Source organism: Bactrocera neohumeralis, chromosome 2 (genome assembly GCF_024586455.1).
Source record: "Bactrocera neohumeralis isolate Rockhampton chromosome 2, APGP_CSIRO_Bneo_wtdbg2-racon-allhic-juicebox.fasta_v2, whole genome shotgun sequence".
Taxonomy (NCBI): Eukaryota; Metazoa; Arthropoda; class Insecta; order Diptera; family Tephritidae; genus Bactrocera; species Bactrocera neohumeralis.
Window position 1 is genome coordinate 68,936,143 of NC_065919.1, and position 21,261 is coordinate 68,957,403.

General features: G+C 37.5%; 1 protein-coding gene across 3 annotated transcripts in view; it reads left to right on the plus strand.

The window, feature by feature from the left end:
- LOC126760056 (O-acyltransferase like protein-like) overlaps positions 1–21,261 on the plus strand; it is a 63,379-nt gene that overhangs the window by 41,722 nt on the left and 396 nt on the right. Inside the window, exon 6 of one of the 3 annotated variants that reach the window (XM_050475430.1) lies at positions 13,207–13,655. The exons of 1 other annotated variant lie outside the window; for it this stretch is intronic. In XM_050475430.1, the coding sequence (XP_050331387.1) occupies positions 13,207–13,215 (9 nt within the window). In that variant the 3' untranslated portion in view covers positions 13,216–13,655. Of the gene's footprint in view, positions 1–5,134; positions 5,364–13,206; positions 13,656–21,261 lie in introns of those variants that run through there. One more of the 3 variants, XM_050475439.1, reaches the window with a different exon arrangement.

Genomic DNA, 21,261 nt, shown 5'->3' on the forward strand with positions numbered 1-21,261 from the left:
GCGAGTCATTACCGCTGCCGACAACTCGGCAACGCGCGTCTTGCTGCGGTTAGAGACTAGCGAAGCGCAGCGGCATAATTTGGACACGCACCACTGCCCGTGCCTCGGCCAGACGAGGGACAACGAGCCAACAACTTGTGGTGCAAAAGCATTGCGCAGGGTTCCCTAATTCCTAGCGACGCGCGTTGGTGTTTGTGTTGGTGGTGGTGGAATTTTCTTTTGACTTTTCGGCTTTCGGGAGGAAAATGTTGCACTCGCGTTTGTTGCATGTTGCAGGCAAAGGACATTAAATTTAATAAATACGCAAATAGGATACTCAAACACGCAAACTTGGGGATGGAAAATTTGTTATAGCGAGACTTCATGCAATCGGAGAGACTAAAACCCATTTTTCTAAGCATGTTGCGCTTGCATGTAAGTTTCTGATCGAAAAGTGCAACACCCAGCAAACATTTTTAACTGGCTTTTAGTGCTGAGGCTGTTATTTGCCTTTGACTTTGTCTACACAGTGTTGAAGTCCAATGAACGGTGTTCTTACCAAGACTCACTCATATCAACAAATTCTAACATTAATTTTTAAGTGTTTATCGCAAATGTTATCCCAAACATGTTTGCGTGCCAAGTCTTACTGATCCACGCCCAGATGCACCTCAAAATGATACCACGAGGAATAACGTGACAACGTCCACGATCTTGTATTGGCGGACTACGGATAGAATGCGGTTGGTAGCTATGACGGTACATTTGGCAAAAGACCGCCTGGATCATATCCTGCGTTATCTAATAGGCTTGACAAATTAGCCGGCGCTCCGAAGAACAAGCGAAAGTGTAAGATCACTTCACAACAGTGCTTCGAGGATCCTCTGTTACAACTGATCAAGTACAGGGTTTGTACGGGAAGTAATAGGACTGAGTCGATTTAAAAAAAAAAATTATTGAATCAATCATTACAATTCTTTAAAAACTTTCAAAATGGGCTACTTCAGGGTCGATGAAGCGCTGCCAGCGCGATTTCCAAGCAATGAAAGCATCACGGAAGGTATTCTTCGGAATAGTCTTGAGAGCCAAGGTGCATGCTGCTTGGATCCCTCTGTCGTCTCAATATGCTTGCCTTTCATCGGCCTTTTCGGGCAAGGAAACAAAAAAGTTCAGGGGGCACATCTGGACTGTAGGGCGTTTGCGGAAGCGTTGGGATGCCGGCCTTGTTTAAGTAGCTGTTCACAAGAAAGACGGTGTGAGCCGGGGCGTTTGTCGTGGTGCAACTTACAATCGGTCTTGTCGGACCCGATTGATCCTTCGTCTCTTGAGGACTTCCACGTAAAACTTGGCGTTGACGGTTTGTCTAGGAGGAACAAATTCATGGTGGATGATGCCTTTGATGTCAAAAAAGACAATGAGCATGGTTTTAACTTTGAAACTTTGGCAAAAAAAAGTGACGGTGTTCTAGAATTGACGAAATATGATCTATTTCGACTATCTGAGGAAGGGGAAAACGGCTCTGCGATGCAAAATTACCAGGCTGATTCGAAGCTGAAATACAGAGAGTTTCTGGTTATATTCCAAAACTCATATATTCTTAAAGTCTTAGTGAGCTTTACCTCAAGCTGATTAATAAATGCAATATAACATTGTCAAAGGATAATGGTTTCTTCTAACTATGTTTAGTGGTCGTTGGGTTAAATAAAAGTACGCTGTAAAACAGTAGCTTAAACTCGAAAAACACATAAAATATTTTATTATGCATAATGCAATGAAACGAAAACGCCATATGCGCGCAGGGGTGTTTGGCTAAGGGTGCAGCTACTGTTCCGAACCACGCTACAACTTCAACCATATCCAGCAACACCACCACCGCCGCCGACGCCGCCGTTGCCTTTGTTGATTTGTTGCTATTGTTGCGGGACTCGCGCTCTATTACCGCACTATTTTTAATGACGCGGCTGTATTGTTATCGCTGCTGTAATACTCGTCGCGCATAGCTCGTGCCATCATTTTAATCATCTCAACGCTGACGTGGGCTAATGTCACAGCCATCAGTTTGTTATATGTGGCACAACAACTGTGAATGAGCGAACGAGGGTGTGAGCTATGTTGTTTTGACTTGACGCGCGGCCAATTGCAATGTATATATTTATTTTGTTGGTTGTTGTAGTGTTATTGTTGTATCGCTTCAGTAAAGGCGCGCAACAAAAGAAATTAAAAAGAAACCGTTGCATATGTGGCAAGGTGAATAAACTCGCGCGCAAAGCAGCGTTAGAATAAAAAACGAACGCTTAGAAAACAAACAAACACACATACAAACATATACATATATTCTAAAGAATGTCATAGGAGTATTAGAAGGTAACATTTGAGGGCATATTTGTAAAAGAATTTGTAAGTGTGGCTTCTTGTTTGGCTTTTGGGGCGTGCGTCGTCACATGGGGTTGTTGACTGATAGCACATAAATAAAGAAAAGAACTAATGCCAGATAACCAGCGAAGAAATAAAATACGCCAAGCACCCAGTAGTTGGAGAGCATTGCAGAAGGCGCGTGCGCAAGCGCGGCTGTTGTGTATTATTTTTGTGTGTTCTTTTTTAACTGTCAACCAAAATTAGGAAAAGCGCGGGTGCCAAGGTACACATATGCGTCTTCAGCGTGTACACCTTGTAGCTGCGCGCGTGCCAGATGCGTTCTTCTAATTACTGATACTAAAACAAAGCCGTCTTTCAGTCCATTCGGGCGCATTTGATACTAAGTACTTAGTACACTGAGCGTTTTTGTATTTTTTGTACGTACTGTACTGATAAGCGCGTTGGCCATGCGTTCGCTCAATATTTTCCTTGACCCAAATTGCAAATTCTTAATGCAAAATTATATTGCGCATTCGCATTCAACTCAACTTTGCAGAGACGACCCACTTCTCTGAGGCAAATAGCTAGGGTGAAGTCAAGAAGTTCAAATTAGTTACAGTAATGGCTTTTATTTTGTTATCGGCTACGGAATTTAGGGCGGCTGGACTATCAATTCAAAACAGTGTCCATTGTGAAAACAAACAAGTCATAAAAATAATTGTAATTTCTTGATGTTGGTTGGAGTTATAGATTCTGGCAGCCAATAAAGAGAATATTCATAAATCTGCCATGCAGGTCAGATAAACACATGTGGAATCGCTTTGTCTACTTCAAATTACTTAATACCCAAACAATGGAACTAAACATAGACCTTAAAAGTTACCAATATTGTATTTAATAAAATAAGTTGCCTTGAATATGAGAATGTTAGGTTTTTAAGTTGGATAATGGGCTGAAAGCATTTTTGTAGCAAATTATTGTCAATCTCATTATACCCTAAACAGGTAGTCCCACAGTTTTTAAGATATCGTTTTGAAATTTTGCAAACGTCATTTTCTCTTCAAGAAGCTGCTCATTTGTCGGAACTGCCGATATCGGACCACTATAACATATAGCTGCCATACAAACCGAACGATCGGAATCAAGTTCTTGTATGGAAAACTTTCACATTTGACGTGGTATCTTCACGAAATTTGACTAACGGACAACTTATATTGCACAGATCTTTCGCATATCCAAATTAACGACTTATTTAATAGGATCCTTGGCTGTCATTAAAGTGGTCCTCTTTTGGAACCCACATCACTTTTGGTACATGACTGGCAAATTTTTAGAAATTTATGTATATTGTAAATATTTTGGAATATCAAGAAAAATATGTTGTCAAGAAAGAAACTGCTAAGTACGTAAGTAGTTGTTATGAAAATTTATAAAAATATTTTTCACCTGAAACACATCGTAAAAAAAAAACTTGTGTATTTAGTTTCACTGAAATATCACATTTTGACCAACATGAACGGTTTGAAGTTAGACGGAAACCATATGGGCTATATTGGGGACAGAGAAAGGGATGGGCTGATTGCATTAATTTCGACATTGCTCAGTTATAAGTTATACCTGAAAACATATTTTTAAGGTTTTTTTAAATATACAACTCACACACTGATCTATTTATTCTTCATAAGTTTTGTTGGAAAAGTGAAAATCATTATATGAAGTATATGAGAGGTGGGATGGTATCGACCTGATTTTAGCTATTTTTATCAAAACATTCTAATAAAATGTTCCCTGAATTTTACTAAAGTACCTCACATACAATCACCAATCATATGGAGTAAAGTCAGCCGATGTTCATAAATCCTAATGTTAGTTATATTGGGGCTAGGTCAAGTTCTGGGCACAAAGATACACTCTTATCAGAAAGATACGTTCTCTCATTTTCATTGATGATCGATTAATGCAGCATAAAGTCACCCGGAAGTTCGAAAATCTTTGCATTAGTACAGACATACAATTGTCAGGAAAGTATTACCCCTGATTTTGAATTATATGTCTCACACATTGACCGATATTTGGAATAAAATGTCAACTATAGGTACTGGGAACTAAATATTCGGTAACTTGAATAGTTTTGGTGCGATTTAGACAATTTTTAGTCATAAGGTGACATACTTCAAAGGCACTATTGGTGCAAAGTTTTTTCTCGTTATATTAATTACATCTTGATTTGTATAGCAGAACGTGAAAGAATCTAATGGAATTTAAAATTTTGTTATATGGGGAGTAGACGTTGATGTATTCTGATTTCGACTATTTTTCCACCGTAATGACATAAAATCAAGTAGGTACCAAATTTTGGTTGAAATTGTTCGGGCCGATCCCGAATAATGCGATTTCACCTAAAATTTGGCGGTGCCACGCCATTTATCCAACCTTTATTCCAGCGGCAATAAAGCCCTCTCATACCATCTCAGCTATAAATTTTTATGTCTCTGTCGTATTAGTTATTGATTTATCGCGCTTTTAGAAGATTTTATAATAATAATAACAGTACCCATATTTGGGGAGTGGACGGAGTTATATTCCGATTGCATCCATTTTCACAGTGTCAGTAGGAATTTTGCCCTGGGCGAAGGGATCTCACGAAATTTTTCACAGCTTATTATTCAAAACAACGGAGCAAGCTTAAAAGAAATGAAAGAAAGTGTTTAAAAATATAATTTTTCAAAATCATAAATCCGGTGGTATTTTTTTTTCTGCATTTCTAAGTTAAAAACAATATGTTTTTCTTTTTTTCAAGGATTAACCGGCATGTAAGAATATTTGGTCAACTCACACCATACAAAGAGCCTGCTGTATCTCTACCCAGATGGAAGTAATATACTTTTACTTCAGCATTCTTAGGAAACCGCATGCACTCGGTCTTGTAGGCAAGCCAAACTTGAACGAGTCAAAAATATGATATGGTCTTTCTTCCGCAAATTGGCGCGGATGTCCGGCATTCCATCAGAAAGGCTTTACTGACAGCAAGACTGTTGACAAAAACATACATAACATCGCACATATGAGCGCTCGCAGAGTTCTTCATCTCACCATATGAGTAATCATTTCATATGCCACCCATATGTTGGAAGTGTGTGTTGTAGATAAATGTCTGCTCTTAATATGCACGAGTTTAGAGGAAGTAAAGTATTTGTTCCACTTCACATCTTTGGATATTTTTGTTTCTGTTCAAAGTCTACACTCACATGTTGGCAACTTAGTATGTATTATACCAGGCAAGTCAGTTGGCAAATTAGTTTTTGCAAAAACAAAACCCAAACAGAACATGTGTATCCTTTTGGATGGCGAAATGCATTAAACACCCGATGAGCCGGCACAGCGGTGGGCATTGTCCTTCGGCGTAAAGAAGGACCAAATGCACTTAAGTCCATACTTTAACATTTCGAGTACCCACATATGCAATAAAATTGAAATCAAATGGACATTGATTTCCCGCCAAAAATATTTAGTATACATAAACTCCAAGCGATATCAACGCAATTATCCATATTGTACCTATATATTACTGTTTGTTATATAAATGAAATAATTTCGCTATGCAATTTACACTCCCATCCACATAACAGTATTATGGGTGTGTGCTATATGCTAAAGGCGCCAAGCAATCTTCCAGGAATTCTTTGATTAAAGTCTTATGGCCAATAATTATTATTACTTGTGTCGCATTGCAAGGGTGTGTTCGATTCGCCAGCCGGAACTGATACATCAAAGCGCAAGGCAAATAATAGCAAATAATTACAGTTGAATTGAAATACGTAGGTTGAGTACAATGCGAGTGCCCAAATACAATTGTAAGTGTGTGTAAGAGTTTGTGTCTTTGGGAAGTATTTTTGGCGCACCCAAAGGTATTGGCGTTTTGGGCGGAATCAAGTAACAAAGTATAAGGAGTTTAACGAAAATGAACCTATAATTAAGTAATGGATATGGAGTAAACTTAAATCAAGTAATTAAAATTACACAAAATTATTTGAAACGAAAATTATAAGCCTGAAGTACACATTTACGACGGTGGTGCCGGCATGGACTTCAGAGTTCGTTACTCCGCGCTTCCAGCTTATATATATTTTTTTTAATTAGAATATCTCAACCATATATACTTCCATAACTGCATATATACTTCTTTCAAGAATTGCATTTCCCGCTTAAAAAAAATAAGAACGCACCTCCATTCAATCAAGGCCAGAACAATGCAGTTTTTTATATTCAAATTTGCAATCATCGATTTGAATTCGATTTTTTCAATGCATTCGTAATTTGAGAAACACTTTTTTCTTGGCTTCATTTTCGTTGGCAAATATTGCAATGCTTTTTGTTTGTTGTTTTTTTTTTCTTGCTTTGTTGTGTTAATTCATCCACTATTCGGAGCTCATTCCTCACTGCCTCACTTGAAGCAATTTGGCACTGCAAATTCGGTTGCATTCGATTTGCAATTCTCTGCTTTTATGGGTTTCATGAGAAATCGCGCAAAGCACGTACGTAATTGAATTTAGTCCGTTTCTTTTGCGAGATTAATTTTGTATGCGCTACTTTTTTCATTTATTTTTTATTTGCCACTGAACTTTGATATGCATATTCTTTTGTAGTCACTTTTTCTTTTTGTAAGTAGCTTCCTCGCTACCTCGTCAATTTTGACGAAGATTAAGAAACTCGAATTCCCTGTGTTCATCAAGTATTATTTATTTCGCAGGAAAATCAAATTTGTGGTAAAGCTTGCCCAAAGAAAAAGCATTTTTCTCATTGAGCACTCGTCATCTGGTTTTTATTTCCTTTTCCATCATATTTTGTGGGTTTACACCACTGACAATATTTTTTATATTTTAAATTGTACAACACTGGTCTGAGTATTGGACTAAATCAGATTTTTTCAAGAGATATAGTGTTCGTTTTTCTATGGCAGCTTCCGAAAAAAATTTTAAATTGGTTTAGGCAAATACCCAGAAAAAAATCGATTTTACAATATAGTTATTAAACAAGTGGGGAAAAAATCAGAATAGAAAAACCTGGAAGAGCTTGTCTATGAATAATACCTACTTTGAAGACCTTGAAGAAGCTGCACTGAATTTTAAACGTTCAGAAAACTAAGTCTCCTCTAACTAATTTAGAAGTAGTTTTCAACGATAGGTCTCAATTCTTCAAAATGCCCCCTTTCTTACGATATTAGCACAACTCTGAATATTTTAGGATTTTTCTAATAAATCTATACTGAATCTGGAATAAAAGTAGTTTTTAAATATGTGTGAAACTTATATTTATTTAATTTATTATTAAATTATTTGAAAAACAATGAGTTGTTTATACTAGAGACAAATTTTTCAGAAAAAAATGTCGTTACACTACTGAATTTTTTTTTTTAGGTATGGTAAGACTTTCTCAACATAAAATACGAATTTCGCAGGTTTAACACTAATACTATGTAGCTTTCGTAGTACTATATATGCATCCAGCTCATTAAATGATGTTTTTGATCAAATTCGACCCGGACAGGGCCCATATAAACTGTGCAAGGCGAAAGGATCAGTAAACATTTTTTCCTTTATATATTTTTTTTATGTTCGTGTGAACTTTGATCTCTGATGTTTTATACGAATTTGCTTGAAATTTTGTTTTATCTACGGAATCATTGCAAATTTTTCAAAAGCCTTCTTCCAGTGAAGGTCGCGAAGTCATCGAACCTTTGTTAATGACGATAACAAAGAAAAAGTTATTGAAAATCGTTGTTTTAGCATCAATTAGTAGATGATCTCAACATCTCTTAAGGATCGACCCAACACATTTTGATTATTGTTTTTATTATGATAGGTGTCAATTCTAGATTCAAATCAAAACCCCAGAATCATTTGCAAAATGATGTTTAGTAAATATCGCAAAACAGATAGTTGGCAACGTAGCTGAGGACCCTACACGCAGCAAATGCATTATTAATGGTGATGAGACTTGCGAAGCACTCCAAATATATTATGAGCCAAAAGCGAAGAATCCAAAATTCGCTGAAGGCTTTGGAGTTGTTGCCAATACCCCTCCCTGCCCACTCCTTCATCCTGCGGAACGGGAGAGCTCATCAGCCAGTTCATTCCCGACTATACATTGTGACCGGGCACCCAGATAAGGTGCACTTGGTAACGATCCGAGGCATGCTTGGCCGGTAGCCTATTTTGAGAGCGAAAATAGAAATTTTTAATAAGATAATAGAAAAAAGTGTACACACTTATATGTATATACATACATATAAAACCTTTAATTTTCAGAATACCTTCCCTTGGCGCATGCCACTAGAAGCGCTAGTCATCAGCCTTCCTTTCAACAGCATCTAATCATACTTCTATTTTGGTACAACTCCAAACACTCCTTTGAAAGCATCTAATGCCTTGATGTTGGCGTTTTGGCGGCTGGAATGTGCGCATCTGTGTGTTAAGGTGACAATCAGTGGTGTATTCAAAGACTCCTTACATTTTTCTAATCTTTTGTTTGAATTATTTGCGCATGGCACGTGTCCTTAATAAATACACACACACATACGAACAATCGTGCTCACACACACACATACACACACGCAAAAGAAGAGAGTGTTTGATATGCGCACAAATTTATTTTTCTTTGCGTCTAGCTTTGTTTGCCGTCCTTCCTTCCGCAGTCTTGGCTAATTGTCTGCCATTGATTTCCTTCCCCCTCAACTAAAAGCATGTAACTAAGCAGAAATGCTTGTCAGCGCGAGTAAGTGAATGTGTGGTGGCGTGGCGGCAGCAAGCAACTGAAAGTAATAAATTCTCTTTACAAGCGCCGGGTGTGATTGCAACACCTGGTTGCCACAAGCGCTAATTGGTGTTGGTGTTGGTGTTGGCGCTGATGGCATGTTCCAAATATATTTCTAGGACTAATTCCAAATTATATTCCAATGCCATTTTTAGGGCGTAGTGCCACACCCACGCAAAGAAAATACAGAGAATTTCGAAAAAATTTTGTTATTTTTTTCAAATATCGGCGGAATCAAGATATAAGGCAAAATAATTAATACACATGAAATATTGACGAGACAATTTTTTTTAAACACCTACATACATACTTACATCTGCAACAAATCCTCGTGAATACATACAGTATACATATAACGATATATAGAGTAATAGTAAGAAGCAGAAAAAATATTGTGAAATTTATTTGTCCTTCCAATTGTCCCAAGAAGTAACCTGTTTCTCTCAAAAACTCCACGTGTCCAGTTTCGGCTAGAATCTGATAAAATATTTTAGAACATAACAATAGCAAAAACACATTTAGACATATATATGAATACAGTTTTCTTTTATTTCTATTATTTTTATCCAAATGTGCATGGATAAGAACAAGAATGATTTCTACTAATTGCGCTTAACGCCATTCTACACAAACACACATACATATATACATATACAATTAACAATACATTATATGGTATACCCTTTCTTCGTGCACCTAACTGGAAATGCAAAATTTTAGGCGGCAAAATCACTTCGCTCCACCCAAAGGACATTCAACGCCGGATCGTCTCCATGTCAGTGAGGGTCAACTTGTTTGTAGTTGCAATTTCTTACTTATTTCTTTCGCGAACATCATTTGTTGCTACTTTCGGTTTAGTTCTGGTTATTCGCAACACAGAAACATTTGTAAAAAAAATGGCAATTTTAGCGCGCGCGCGCTTTTGGAATGCGAATCCTTTGCCATATGCTAATTAGGTAGTGCTCCTTTTTGCCTGCAGCCAAAGTACTCGTTTGGCTTTTGTCAAACTTCGGCGCTTTCTGCAGCATCGCCAACAGCTATTTGTGTATTTAAGTGTGTATTTGTGCGCGCCTTCGTCAGCTGATTGCACAGCTGACTTTAATGCTGTTGCTGTGGGAAGGGTACCATGAATTGAGTGAGTCCTTTGTAGATCACAAAAACGCACTCAAATACATGTTTATAGATACTTAAGGAGATATTTATGCATGTCTATGAAAATATTTCTTATTGTAGTGATATGGTGAGAGGCTGATATTTGTTTTTGAAAATCTCAAATATCTCTCTAATGTCCTTTAAACGTCTGCTGGACGCTGTAATTTCCGAGAGTTACACATATGGTCCACCAGAGAGGTTTCTCCCTCCCTTTCGGTGTTTTCAGTGGAAATGAGCTCTCCAATGCAGTTTTATATGCCCAGCCGAAGACTTCGACTCACACGTCCACCGGTACGTTGACGACCTATGAGTCTAAGCCCGGCGCACAGAGAGTTTGTCTCCGGTACATTTCCCAGAATTTGTAAGAGACTATCAAAGTGGGCATTCTCCGATATGACCTTTGATCAGAGAAGGAGTGATCGTCAAGGACACTCCTGTTTGACCCTATATTCTTTCAAAAATGGCGATATTTTTGTATTTTCTGACCGCCGGTTAAAGGTGCCATTAAGCCAGTAGACGTCACAAAATATTAGCTATTAGAAGACTGCTGACGCGGCGCAACCTGCTATTCAAGCGCGATCCAAATGAGTAACTGTCCAGACCGTCAATGAAACATGGATCCTCTTATGCAGACCAGAAGAGAGCTGTTGAAACAGTGGACTCCATCCTATGAACTTATTTCGAAGAAGGCATAGGCTTTCTAATCAGTCAAAAAAATGATTGTGACCATTTTCTGAAATTTTCATGATGATCTACCAATTTGACCGTATCTAAATAATCGAGGATTTGAGAAAACTGATCACAAGGCTTTATAAAGTTATATTATTGGACCGATTCCACGACGAATTATAGAAAAAGTGCCAACATTCGGCGACGAAAACAATCTCTTCTCCTATGACAACACTCTGGTTGACATCTCTGCCAAAGGTCACGGTCACATTGGTCAAACGAGGTTAAGAACTTCTTACCGATCCATCGTATTCCCCAGATTTAGCTCTAAGTGACTTCTTTTTGTTTAGAAAGTTGAAAAAGTCGTAGAAATTTAAGTTAAATTGGGAAGTTAGACCTTCAGAAAATAAAAATTTCAAACGGGTTAAAGAGGTTGGAGTATCACTTTGTCAAGTTTCACGAGCTAAAAGGAGACTATGTAGAAAAAAATAGTTTTTTCAAAGCTCTCCTTCTTATTTTGTGATCTAAGTGGTTATCGCACCGCCCTCGTAGCACTGTGTCTCCTTAAATGGCTTCAAAGTGACTTCTTTTTGTTTCCAAACTTGAAAACGTCACTCGTCGACCAGAAATTTAAGTTAAATTGAGAAGTTAGACCTTCAGAAAATGTAATTTACAAACGGGTTAAAGAGGTTGGAGCGTCACTGCTTCAGATTTCACGAACTAAAAGGAGACTATGTCAAGAAATATGCATTTTTTAAGTTTTCGTTTACTCTTTTGTAGGCTAAACGCTTGTCGCACCGCCCTCGTAGCACTGTGTCGTCGTCTTAGAGGATTATTTTAGCAAATTCTGAAACTTTTCAGACATAGACTTGAAAAATTTTCCACAAATTTCAAAAATTTTATGAATGACTTCCAAAATGTTTGCTAGGTTCACAGCCTCATGCTTTTCTAAACCTGAAATATATATGTGTGTGCAATCAGGTGAGCGCCAAAATTCTGCAAAATGCACTTTTTCTATAAAATATATATACTATACATATATGTATATGTATGTATGTATGTATAAATGTACAAGGCTGCAGCGCAAGAAGGACACAAGAAAAGCTCTTTAAAAGAAAACACACACACTAACGTATAAAAACTTGCAAGCTATGTGTCTCCTGCATAGCCAAGATGCGCCTCGCCAAAAGAAAAAAGCGAACAGGATCGCTACACAATAAGCTCCAGCCAGTTCTGCAGGTCGCCAGCATAGCTCATACAGCTGGTTAAAGCGCGCGCCCGTCTCGTTTTCCTTCCATACACTTCATTTTAGTCATTTTAGTGTTTTTTTTGTTTTACTTTGCTTAATTTATTTTATTTGTATTCAAGATTTCTTCCTTTTTGATTTGCTGCATTCATTTGCGCCGAGTTCACTCTTTCGTCTGCCTCATGGCTTATTGTTGTTCTTGGTTGGGTGCAATACCACCAGAGCAGCCATGAACGTAGGCAAGCGCTCAAGCACTAACAACAATCAACGCAACCACACAGTCGACGACGACGACGGGGTGTTGTTGTTCTTAACGTGCGTCTTGTGTGCATACAATAAAGCGCATGCGCGCAAATGCTCGGCTAGAAGTTCCAGCTAGCTGCCAAACAGAGGGGGGAAACGCAATGCGATCAAATCAAGGAACAGTCAAGGCAGCAGATGCGAAAAAGTGCGCCCAAAATTTTTACTTTTAGGGGAGAATATATACTTATATATGTTGAGTCAGCGGTTTCTTGAGGTTATGGTATACATTAGGCATGTGTGTACGTGTGTGTGCATTACTTGTATGCGCCTAAAGCGTTTTTATGTGCTTATTTGTTGCTGCAATTAAAATGATTACCAAGGATCACTATACTCGAGGATCATGCAAGGATTTGAGTGCACTCCAAAGCTATTTCCCAAAAGCATTGCATTTCATTTCACATATGTATAACTGTGCATGCAAATCGAGTCTTGAGCAAAAAATTAAATGAAATTTGCATTAAAGATTTCCAATTACAGAAACAACAATGTTTGCGAGAAATCAAACTGGCAGACCAATTGATGCAAGGAAATCGTGAAAAAATGACAAGTGTTTTGGGTATTCGAAAGCGGTATAATGTACTGATATACCGCTTTCGATATGTTTGTATGTATGTTTCATGCTATTTACGTTCTCGCGTTAACAAAGCAAAGGAAAGTTTCACCTCATTTATTTTTATTACTTTCTCCAGATGCGCTGAATTATCCTGATTTAAATTGATGTGATCGTCGAGAGTCGAGCATTTGATGGGAAAGCGCCGGCGCAACCCCTGCCTCGCTGCCTGTCACTTCGATGATGCGTACATTAATTCCCATACATATATGTATGTATGTACATATAGATCCTTCCGCCTCGCATGCAACCGATGTCGAACGAAAGATGCGCAGCAACAACTCACCAATCGATACAACAGTTACTTCACCTTCCTTCACCTTAAAAACGGTTGCATCACAAGGTAATGGGAACGGTGGCGGCTGCTACTGCGCAATCCACTGACGTTAATACAATTTTGTGAAAATCGCAAGGCACACATAAGAAAGGGACATACATACATACATATAATATTTGATATAAGAAAAAAATAATTAAGACAAATTTGCAATCAATTTTTATGTGAAAATGCCACAAAGAAACGGAAAATGTAGACTTTGTTGCCTCGAAAGGGGGGGGAAGACGGGCTGACAGTGAACGCAGCTGCTGCAATTTTCTCAGATTACTTTCAACTTGCAATGTTTATGTGAATATTGATACCGTTGCAATATTGCAATGAGGTGAATGCACATTGGTGATGTGTGACGCATTGCTTCTTTGCAAATTTTGCAAGGATTTAAGAAGGTATTACATGTATGTCGGTATATTGTTCGGATATAAAGTATGTATGTTTGCATGTGCTAATGTGCAATTATCCCATTTGAGCATTAGAAATGCAAAATGAATATTAATGCAGCGTACATTAGCAAAACCGAAACTTTTTTCCAATCATTTGCATATTTTCTGATTTAGTCACCCATACATTTTCCCAAGCTCCCTTTTCATTGGTAATGTCACATCTCATATCCAATTGAATCTTACTACCTCCATCACGTCTAGGACGGCCATCAACATCAACACGTGCTTGAGGATCGACGATTAACAGTCAGCGATCTTACTGGCCTCGTTGGATTATCGAAAGGATCAGTGAAAACCATTTTGAAAGATCATTTGGGCCTAATAAAAGAGAAAACACGAATCACCAAAATTTGTTCGAAAAACAGTGTCGCATTAACGTCTGTGCAAAAATGCTTTCCGACTACCAGGATGTCATGAAACGTATTATTACTGGCGATGGGTGTTGATTCTATGTTTACGAACCGGAAACAGATGATAATTCGGTCGAATATCGTGGAAAAGGATAGCCGACGCCGAAAAACCACGTCAAAGCAGATCGAAATCAATATTATTTTGGCAATCTTCTACGATTATCGATATGTGGTGCGCTCCGAATTCCTTCCGACCATCCAAACTGTCAATAAGAAATACTTTTTCGAGTGTTAAGCGTCGTTTGCGCGAAGCTATTCGTAAAATAGGCCAGCATTATGGATTGTCCTGCCCGAGACAAATTTGATCCAATTTAGTGTGTAAACACACTAGCCGCTTATTGTTTACATTACAAGCTTTTTTTACCATGCAAATAAAATTAAGAACGACTTTGCTTGAAAATTTGTGTTTCCACTTGAATCACAGCTACGAAATCCTTGAAGAGGTCGCAGAAGTGGTTTGAAGAGTCTACCTTATGACGAACATTAGTATTTAAGTAACACAAAGCTTTCCGTGAGTTTCACAGTAATTCCATTCTCGTTACAATAGCAACTAAACCGTTTTTGAGATGGAAGAAAGTAACAACTTGTTTGAAAAACTACTCCAAAGAACTGCTCGTATACATAGACATAGTCCAACACTCGTTACAATAGTAGAAATATCTTCGAAGAATATCTTCTTATATTATCTTATTCTTATTTGAACATTTCACATATCTTAGATTCGACAATTATAACGGTAACGGTACGATACCTCAAAATATAGTATACGCTTCCTTTTCTGCATTTTCTTACATATATTAGTTTTGCTTTTGGATAGCAGCGGTGTGGAATACAATAAAAATGAACTTTCTTCGGTACCAAATAGTCATACAGAAGGAGAAAGAGTCAAAATCATCAACTTTACACTCCACTTTCTTGTTGATATCTCTTTAATCCTTATAAAATCGTAAAACAAGAAAAGCAGCTGCAGTGAACTTAAGCTACATAGTATAATACCCTTTACAAATAAAAAAAAAACTTGATTTTGATTGTCAAATAAAAACAAGAAAAAACGTTAACTTCGGCCGAAGCTAATATACCCTTCACAGGTGCATTTCTTTTAGTAACTAAGTGTCCTATTTGTATGGAAGCTATATGCTATAGTAATCCGATCTCAACAATTTTTTCGGAGATTATGTTATTACCTTAAGCAGTAATCTATGTCAAATTTCGTGAAGATACCACGTCATATGCGAAAATTTTCCATACGAGCCCTTGATTTCGATCGTTCAGTTTGTATGGCAGCTATATGCTATTGTAATCCGATCTGAACAATTTTTTCGGAGATTACATTGTTACCTTAGAAAATAATCTGTACCAAATTTCGGGAATATATCTCGTCAAATGTGAAAGCTTTCCATACAAGAACTTGGTTCCGATCGTTCAGTTTGTATGGCAGCTATATGTTATAGTGGTCCGATATCGACAGTTTCGACAAATGAGCAGCTTCTTGACGAGAAAATGACGTTTGCAAAATTTCAAAACGATATCTTAAAAACTGAGCGACTAGTTCGTATATATACAGACAGACGGACAGACAGACAGACGGACATGGCTAAATCGACTCAGCTCAACATACTGATCATTTATATATACACTTTATAGGGTCTCCGACGCTTCCTTCTGGGTGTTATAAACTTCGTGACAAACTTAATATGCCCTGTTCAGGGTATAAAAATCCATAAAAGTTTTGCTATAGGGCTCCGATCTGAATGGCAGTGAAAGCATAACACCAGGATATAGGGAAGCCGATTCAACAAACGATGACGAAGGAGCGGACGTTCCATTGACCGACCATGAAGAGGTTCGAACAGCAAATGCCCGTCTGAAGAACAACAAAATGGCGGTGGCCGATGAATTGCCGATCGAGCTGTTCAAATATGGCTATGGCGGCGAGCTGATAAGAAGAAAACTTTAATGAAAAATCACTCCAAAAATTGTATAATCATTAAAAATCATTTTGCGCATTTTTTAATGGTTTCATGCAGTTCTGCAAATTACTTACGAATGCTTGCTTTGTCGGATGCGACGAATAGATAACGCTCTTTAAACCCGCTGTATGTTATCAGCAGCCGTTTTTTGATTTTCTTGAAAAGTAGTTATGACTCCCATACAGATGGATTGATTAAAGTGACGCTTTCAAATAACAAAATAACTATTTAGCCTGCCTGGTATTGCTTTTTGGTCCTCCTTCAGAGGCTATCCAAGCACGAAGCACTTGTATTGTAATAATCCTGAAAATATATGCATATGTATATGTGTCAAAACATACACTAGTTACATTTGTATTTACATATATATGTATGTAATCCAAAATGCAAATAATATCCTGTTGAAGCACAACAAGTCCGCCGCGTTTGTCGTGAGAACTTGCAACATTGTATGGCTAGTTGTGGTTTGTTGCGCAAAATTAACATTTGAATTTGTATTTTTATTGCGCTATTTACTTATGCCTAAAAGGATTATAAACTAGTAATGGCAAGGAGCAGAGCCAATGGCTATTTGCCTTACATGGTCAATGCCAATGTTGACTGTTGGTCAACCAGAACAAATAGGATTTGAGTATACGCGCACATACTTCAGCTACATACGTATTTAATAAGTAAGCAAAACAGCGATTGCAACTCGAGCAGCAACAACAACAACAAAGCGGCGACTATGTAACGCGCGCACAAGCAATCATGTGCTTAACCTTTTCCCAGTTTTATTGTGTTTAAATTGAATGTAGTAATCACGAACCGAATTGAGCCACTGCCAAGACGGCGGAGGAGATAAGGTGAAGAAGGCTAGCAGTGGCACAATTAAATCGTAGGAAAAACAAGCGCGGAAAAATGAGACACAATAGAGGAGAGGTTACAAAAATAGCAATAAAATGCAATCGACGACGAAGGACACACACACACACACACATATGTATGTATATAGAAATTTACATACCTGACGGCATTACAAGAACACATGCAACAGCTAGAGGCGCTGGTCAGCGCAGTTTGAGATCTTAACGCACCATAAACAAGTCAAACCAGGATCAGGTTCAGGTTTAGGTCCGCTCAAGTCAACTTGGCGATCGAATTCAACCTTATGCATTACAACTTCTGCTGCGGCGACTGCGTTCATGCAGAAAGGATTTTCTCAATCGAGTGTCACGCACAACGGCTACGTGTGTGTTTGTGTGTGTGTGTGTGTGTGGAGGGCAATGTTTGTTTAGTAATCAAATGCGACATCGAGCGATTAGATCGCGCATAGCAAAGCTGGAAAAGGTCAGCCGCACTGGACTTCATCAAACGCGGAAAGCGCGTGCACTCAAGCACACACACACATACACGAACACACACAGCTCAGCATGTGCTTGCAAATGAACTCACATTATGTTTGGAGAACATAAGACGATCGCCTGCAAGGATATGCCACCGCACATACCTTATAAGCTTTAAACCGTTAGCTATTGTCTCAGCCGCACGGGGTGGCAAAAAGGGCAAGTTTACAATACCGTTGCTTGACCAGTGGTCAGTTGTAACGGCGCTTATCGCTGCCTCGTACTTACTTAGTATGCGCCTGCAGCGAGCCGTTGCTCAGTTGTAAAATTGGAAAATTTAATCGCCGAGTAAATATTGTAAGCACCAGTAAAGCTGAACAATGCAAAGTAATTAACTGCCAGCAGCTACGCATTTAAGCATGGCATTGCATTTATATATGTGTTGTAAGCAAGCAAATTTTGGTGTCTGTATGTAATTGTGATTTTGCACCTAAGCACATTAGAGCCGCTAGTGGACGCTTCAAGTGTAAAGGATACTTTTCGCAGCTCGCCGTTAGACTGAGGGACGCCCAAAGTCTAGCGCTAATGCACTCATTCACGCGCTGGCCGCCTCGAGTGACCGGCGCTTTGTTAATTTTATCGCTTCGTGCGCTTGATATGCGTCATAATACCGTTGAATTATCTCAAGGGGGTTTCACAAATTACAATAGACACTTATGAAGTACGGGAAATCCATTAATACGTTGATCGCTGTTAGCTTCTTGACTTGGTATTCGTTTTTATTGAGCTTTACGATCTTGCAACGAAAACCCGTAGACTTTTTAATATTTTTAATATGGATTTATTTTGCTCACTCCACTCAATTAGTTCTTAGATCAATATTACTTGAGTTAAGATGGAGCGAAAACAGAATCTACATTGCAGTTTTTGGTTGCTGATCGCAGCGATACTCTAACGAAGATCACTCTAAAAGTAAGGTAAAATAAATCGAATTCACTCTTTCAGGCTTTATTAAACATTTACTTGAGTGCAAAAATTTGTGTATTCACATTTGTTATAAAATTCCCGAAAATCTTCGAAAGAACGTTTTTCTAGAGGACCTCCCCAAGTAACGATGATTCTACATACTCATACTCTCTTAACCAAATCAAAAATCGGGACCTTAATCTACGTAAGACTTACGTACATTACGTAGACGCCGGTTATGCCATTATAGCCGAGCTTACAACAGCTCGCCAGACAGTCTTCCTTTTCACTGTTTGGCGCCAATTTTGGATTCCAAGTGTAGCCAGGACCTTTTCCATCTGGTCTTTCCAACGGCGTCTACAGCTTCAAATGCTTTTAGAGTTGGAGTATTTTATCCACCGAATCGATATTCGCCGTTTCCAATGCGCAAAGCTCAGAGGAAAGGTTCAAGGGTAAGCGGGAGTTGGAGCACTCCATAAAGTTTAGTTTAAGGTTACCGGTTGGAATGTCTTTCAAGCAGAAGTACCAGATATTAAGGCAGCAACAGACGTATCTAGTAGGCGTTGGTCGCACAGGAGATGCGAATGCGAGATTTTTCTGTCTTAGAGTAAAATGCAGGACTATTTGCTCTCAGCTCGTTAGAGTTCTAAGTGGACATTGTCCAACAGACATTCAAGAGATAAGACTAAATTGTCAAAGTTGTATGGAAAAATGTGATGTGCGGAAATATTCAAGCAGTTTTTATTTGTCGAGATTAGCAAGACTGAGGTTGGAAATGTTGACAGTCACACTTTCGTCGAACCAGGAGGGATAGAAATTTGTGATATAATTATATAATTATTATAATATATTATTCAGAAATAAATAAATGCAGCGGTTAAATGCATTTTTAAATATTTTAACTCTTTAAAAGTGCAATTCCAATAATTTTTGCACTCATTGCATTTCAACGAATTTCATCCCATGTCACTGTCATTGTGCCAAATCGAATAAAATCACACGTAAGCATTTATGTACGTAAATGTGTGTGTCATTCAATGCATATTTGCCAATTGTCTTTGCTCAAGGAGGCGTTACTCTATAGTGTCAGTGAGCAATTATTTCATTAGTATTCATTAAAAATATGCACAATTAAAGACAATTCCGAAAAAAAGAATAAACCCATTGTGGCTTAGTTAAGAAATTTGTGCTTTTCAAATTTAAGTTTTAATACAAAAAAGTTTAAGCTTGCTTTCAAAGGATGCAAATTTCTTCAACTTTATTTTTAAATAAAAAAATGAAAGCTGTTAATCATTACACAATTAAATTGCAATTAATTTTACAAATTTAAGCAGTTTTTTGTAATTAATTACTTTCGTTTTTTTTTAATTTTGTGTTATTATTATTTATTTTTTTTATTTTTCACTATTATCAACTCTTATTTTTTATATTTGACTGCTCAGTTTTTGCTCTTCGGTTTTTTTTTAGCAAGCCACTCGGCAATTTAGCGAATTCAATTGAATTTCCTTGACATACTCCCATTTGCATCGACAGCTGAATGCTTCACACCCAGGTGGCGCCCGAAACACATGAAGCAAAGGACCTTCTGACATTTTCTTTTTAACAAAATATTAATTAAACATTAAAAGTTATCAAATTTAATATTTTTTATTGTTTCTATAAAAGTTTATAAATTTCCAAGCAGCAAAATTATTTAATTTTGCTTTTCAACTACTTGTATCAACTCATGAGAAATTTGTTAACCAAAATTTCAGTAATAATATCCTTACCACCACTGTAATTCAGCTTTTTAACAATAAGTGCATTGTAGTAAAAAGCATATTAGTTGATAAGACAAACAATTTAATATAATTTATTTAAGCACAAATACGTTGTAGGAAGACCGTATTGAAGAAGTGTAAGCTTGTAATCTCTGATAAATCTTGCGGATATTTCCAAATAACGAGTTTGTTATGTTTTTATTTTTATAAAGCTATATATACGAAGTATAAAAATATTACGAGTGTGCCGAACTCCATTTGCATATTAAGCTGAGTGCAAGCCATTAATTAACATTAGCATGAATACTTTTTATACGCAAAAGTACATACATACATATATACATATGTACATGTGTATAAATATATGCACACCGTTTGTTGCATATATGTACATATACATATGTATGTATGGATGTAAAGTAATGTTTATATGCAATAGGAATGTCCATGTGCTTACCGGCCTAACCGTTCGTCCGTGTGTTCACGCTGGTCGGTGCAGTCGCCAACATGGAATTTAAAAGAAACAAGTTTTTCCTCCTCATTCGCGAATAGTTTGCAATGTTTGGATCGTTGACTGGACATTCGAGTTCATCAAATGATCAAACGGTGATCAGCGCGCAAGGAGTATAGTACACTGTGGTGTTAATACGGTATTTGGTAAGCATGATACATATGATAATTGTGAAAGCGAATTTTTAAGTACAATAATGATAAAATAAAATAGTGTGAAATTAAACAAGTAGTGATAAAAGTTGATAAAAATAATAATTATTAATAAAAATAAAGAATATAATTTTTAAGTGTTAAATATGCTGATTTTACTTTTTTAATTTTGTAAAAAGTTTTCTGGTAGAACTAATGAAATTATGTAGGAAAAATATATTTTAGCGCCAGCTATCGGAAAATAGCTAACCAACATTTGAAGT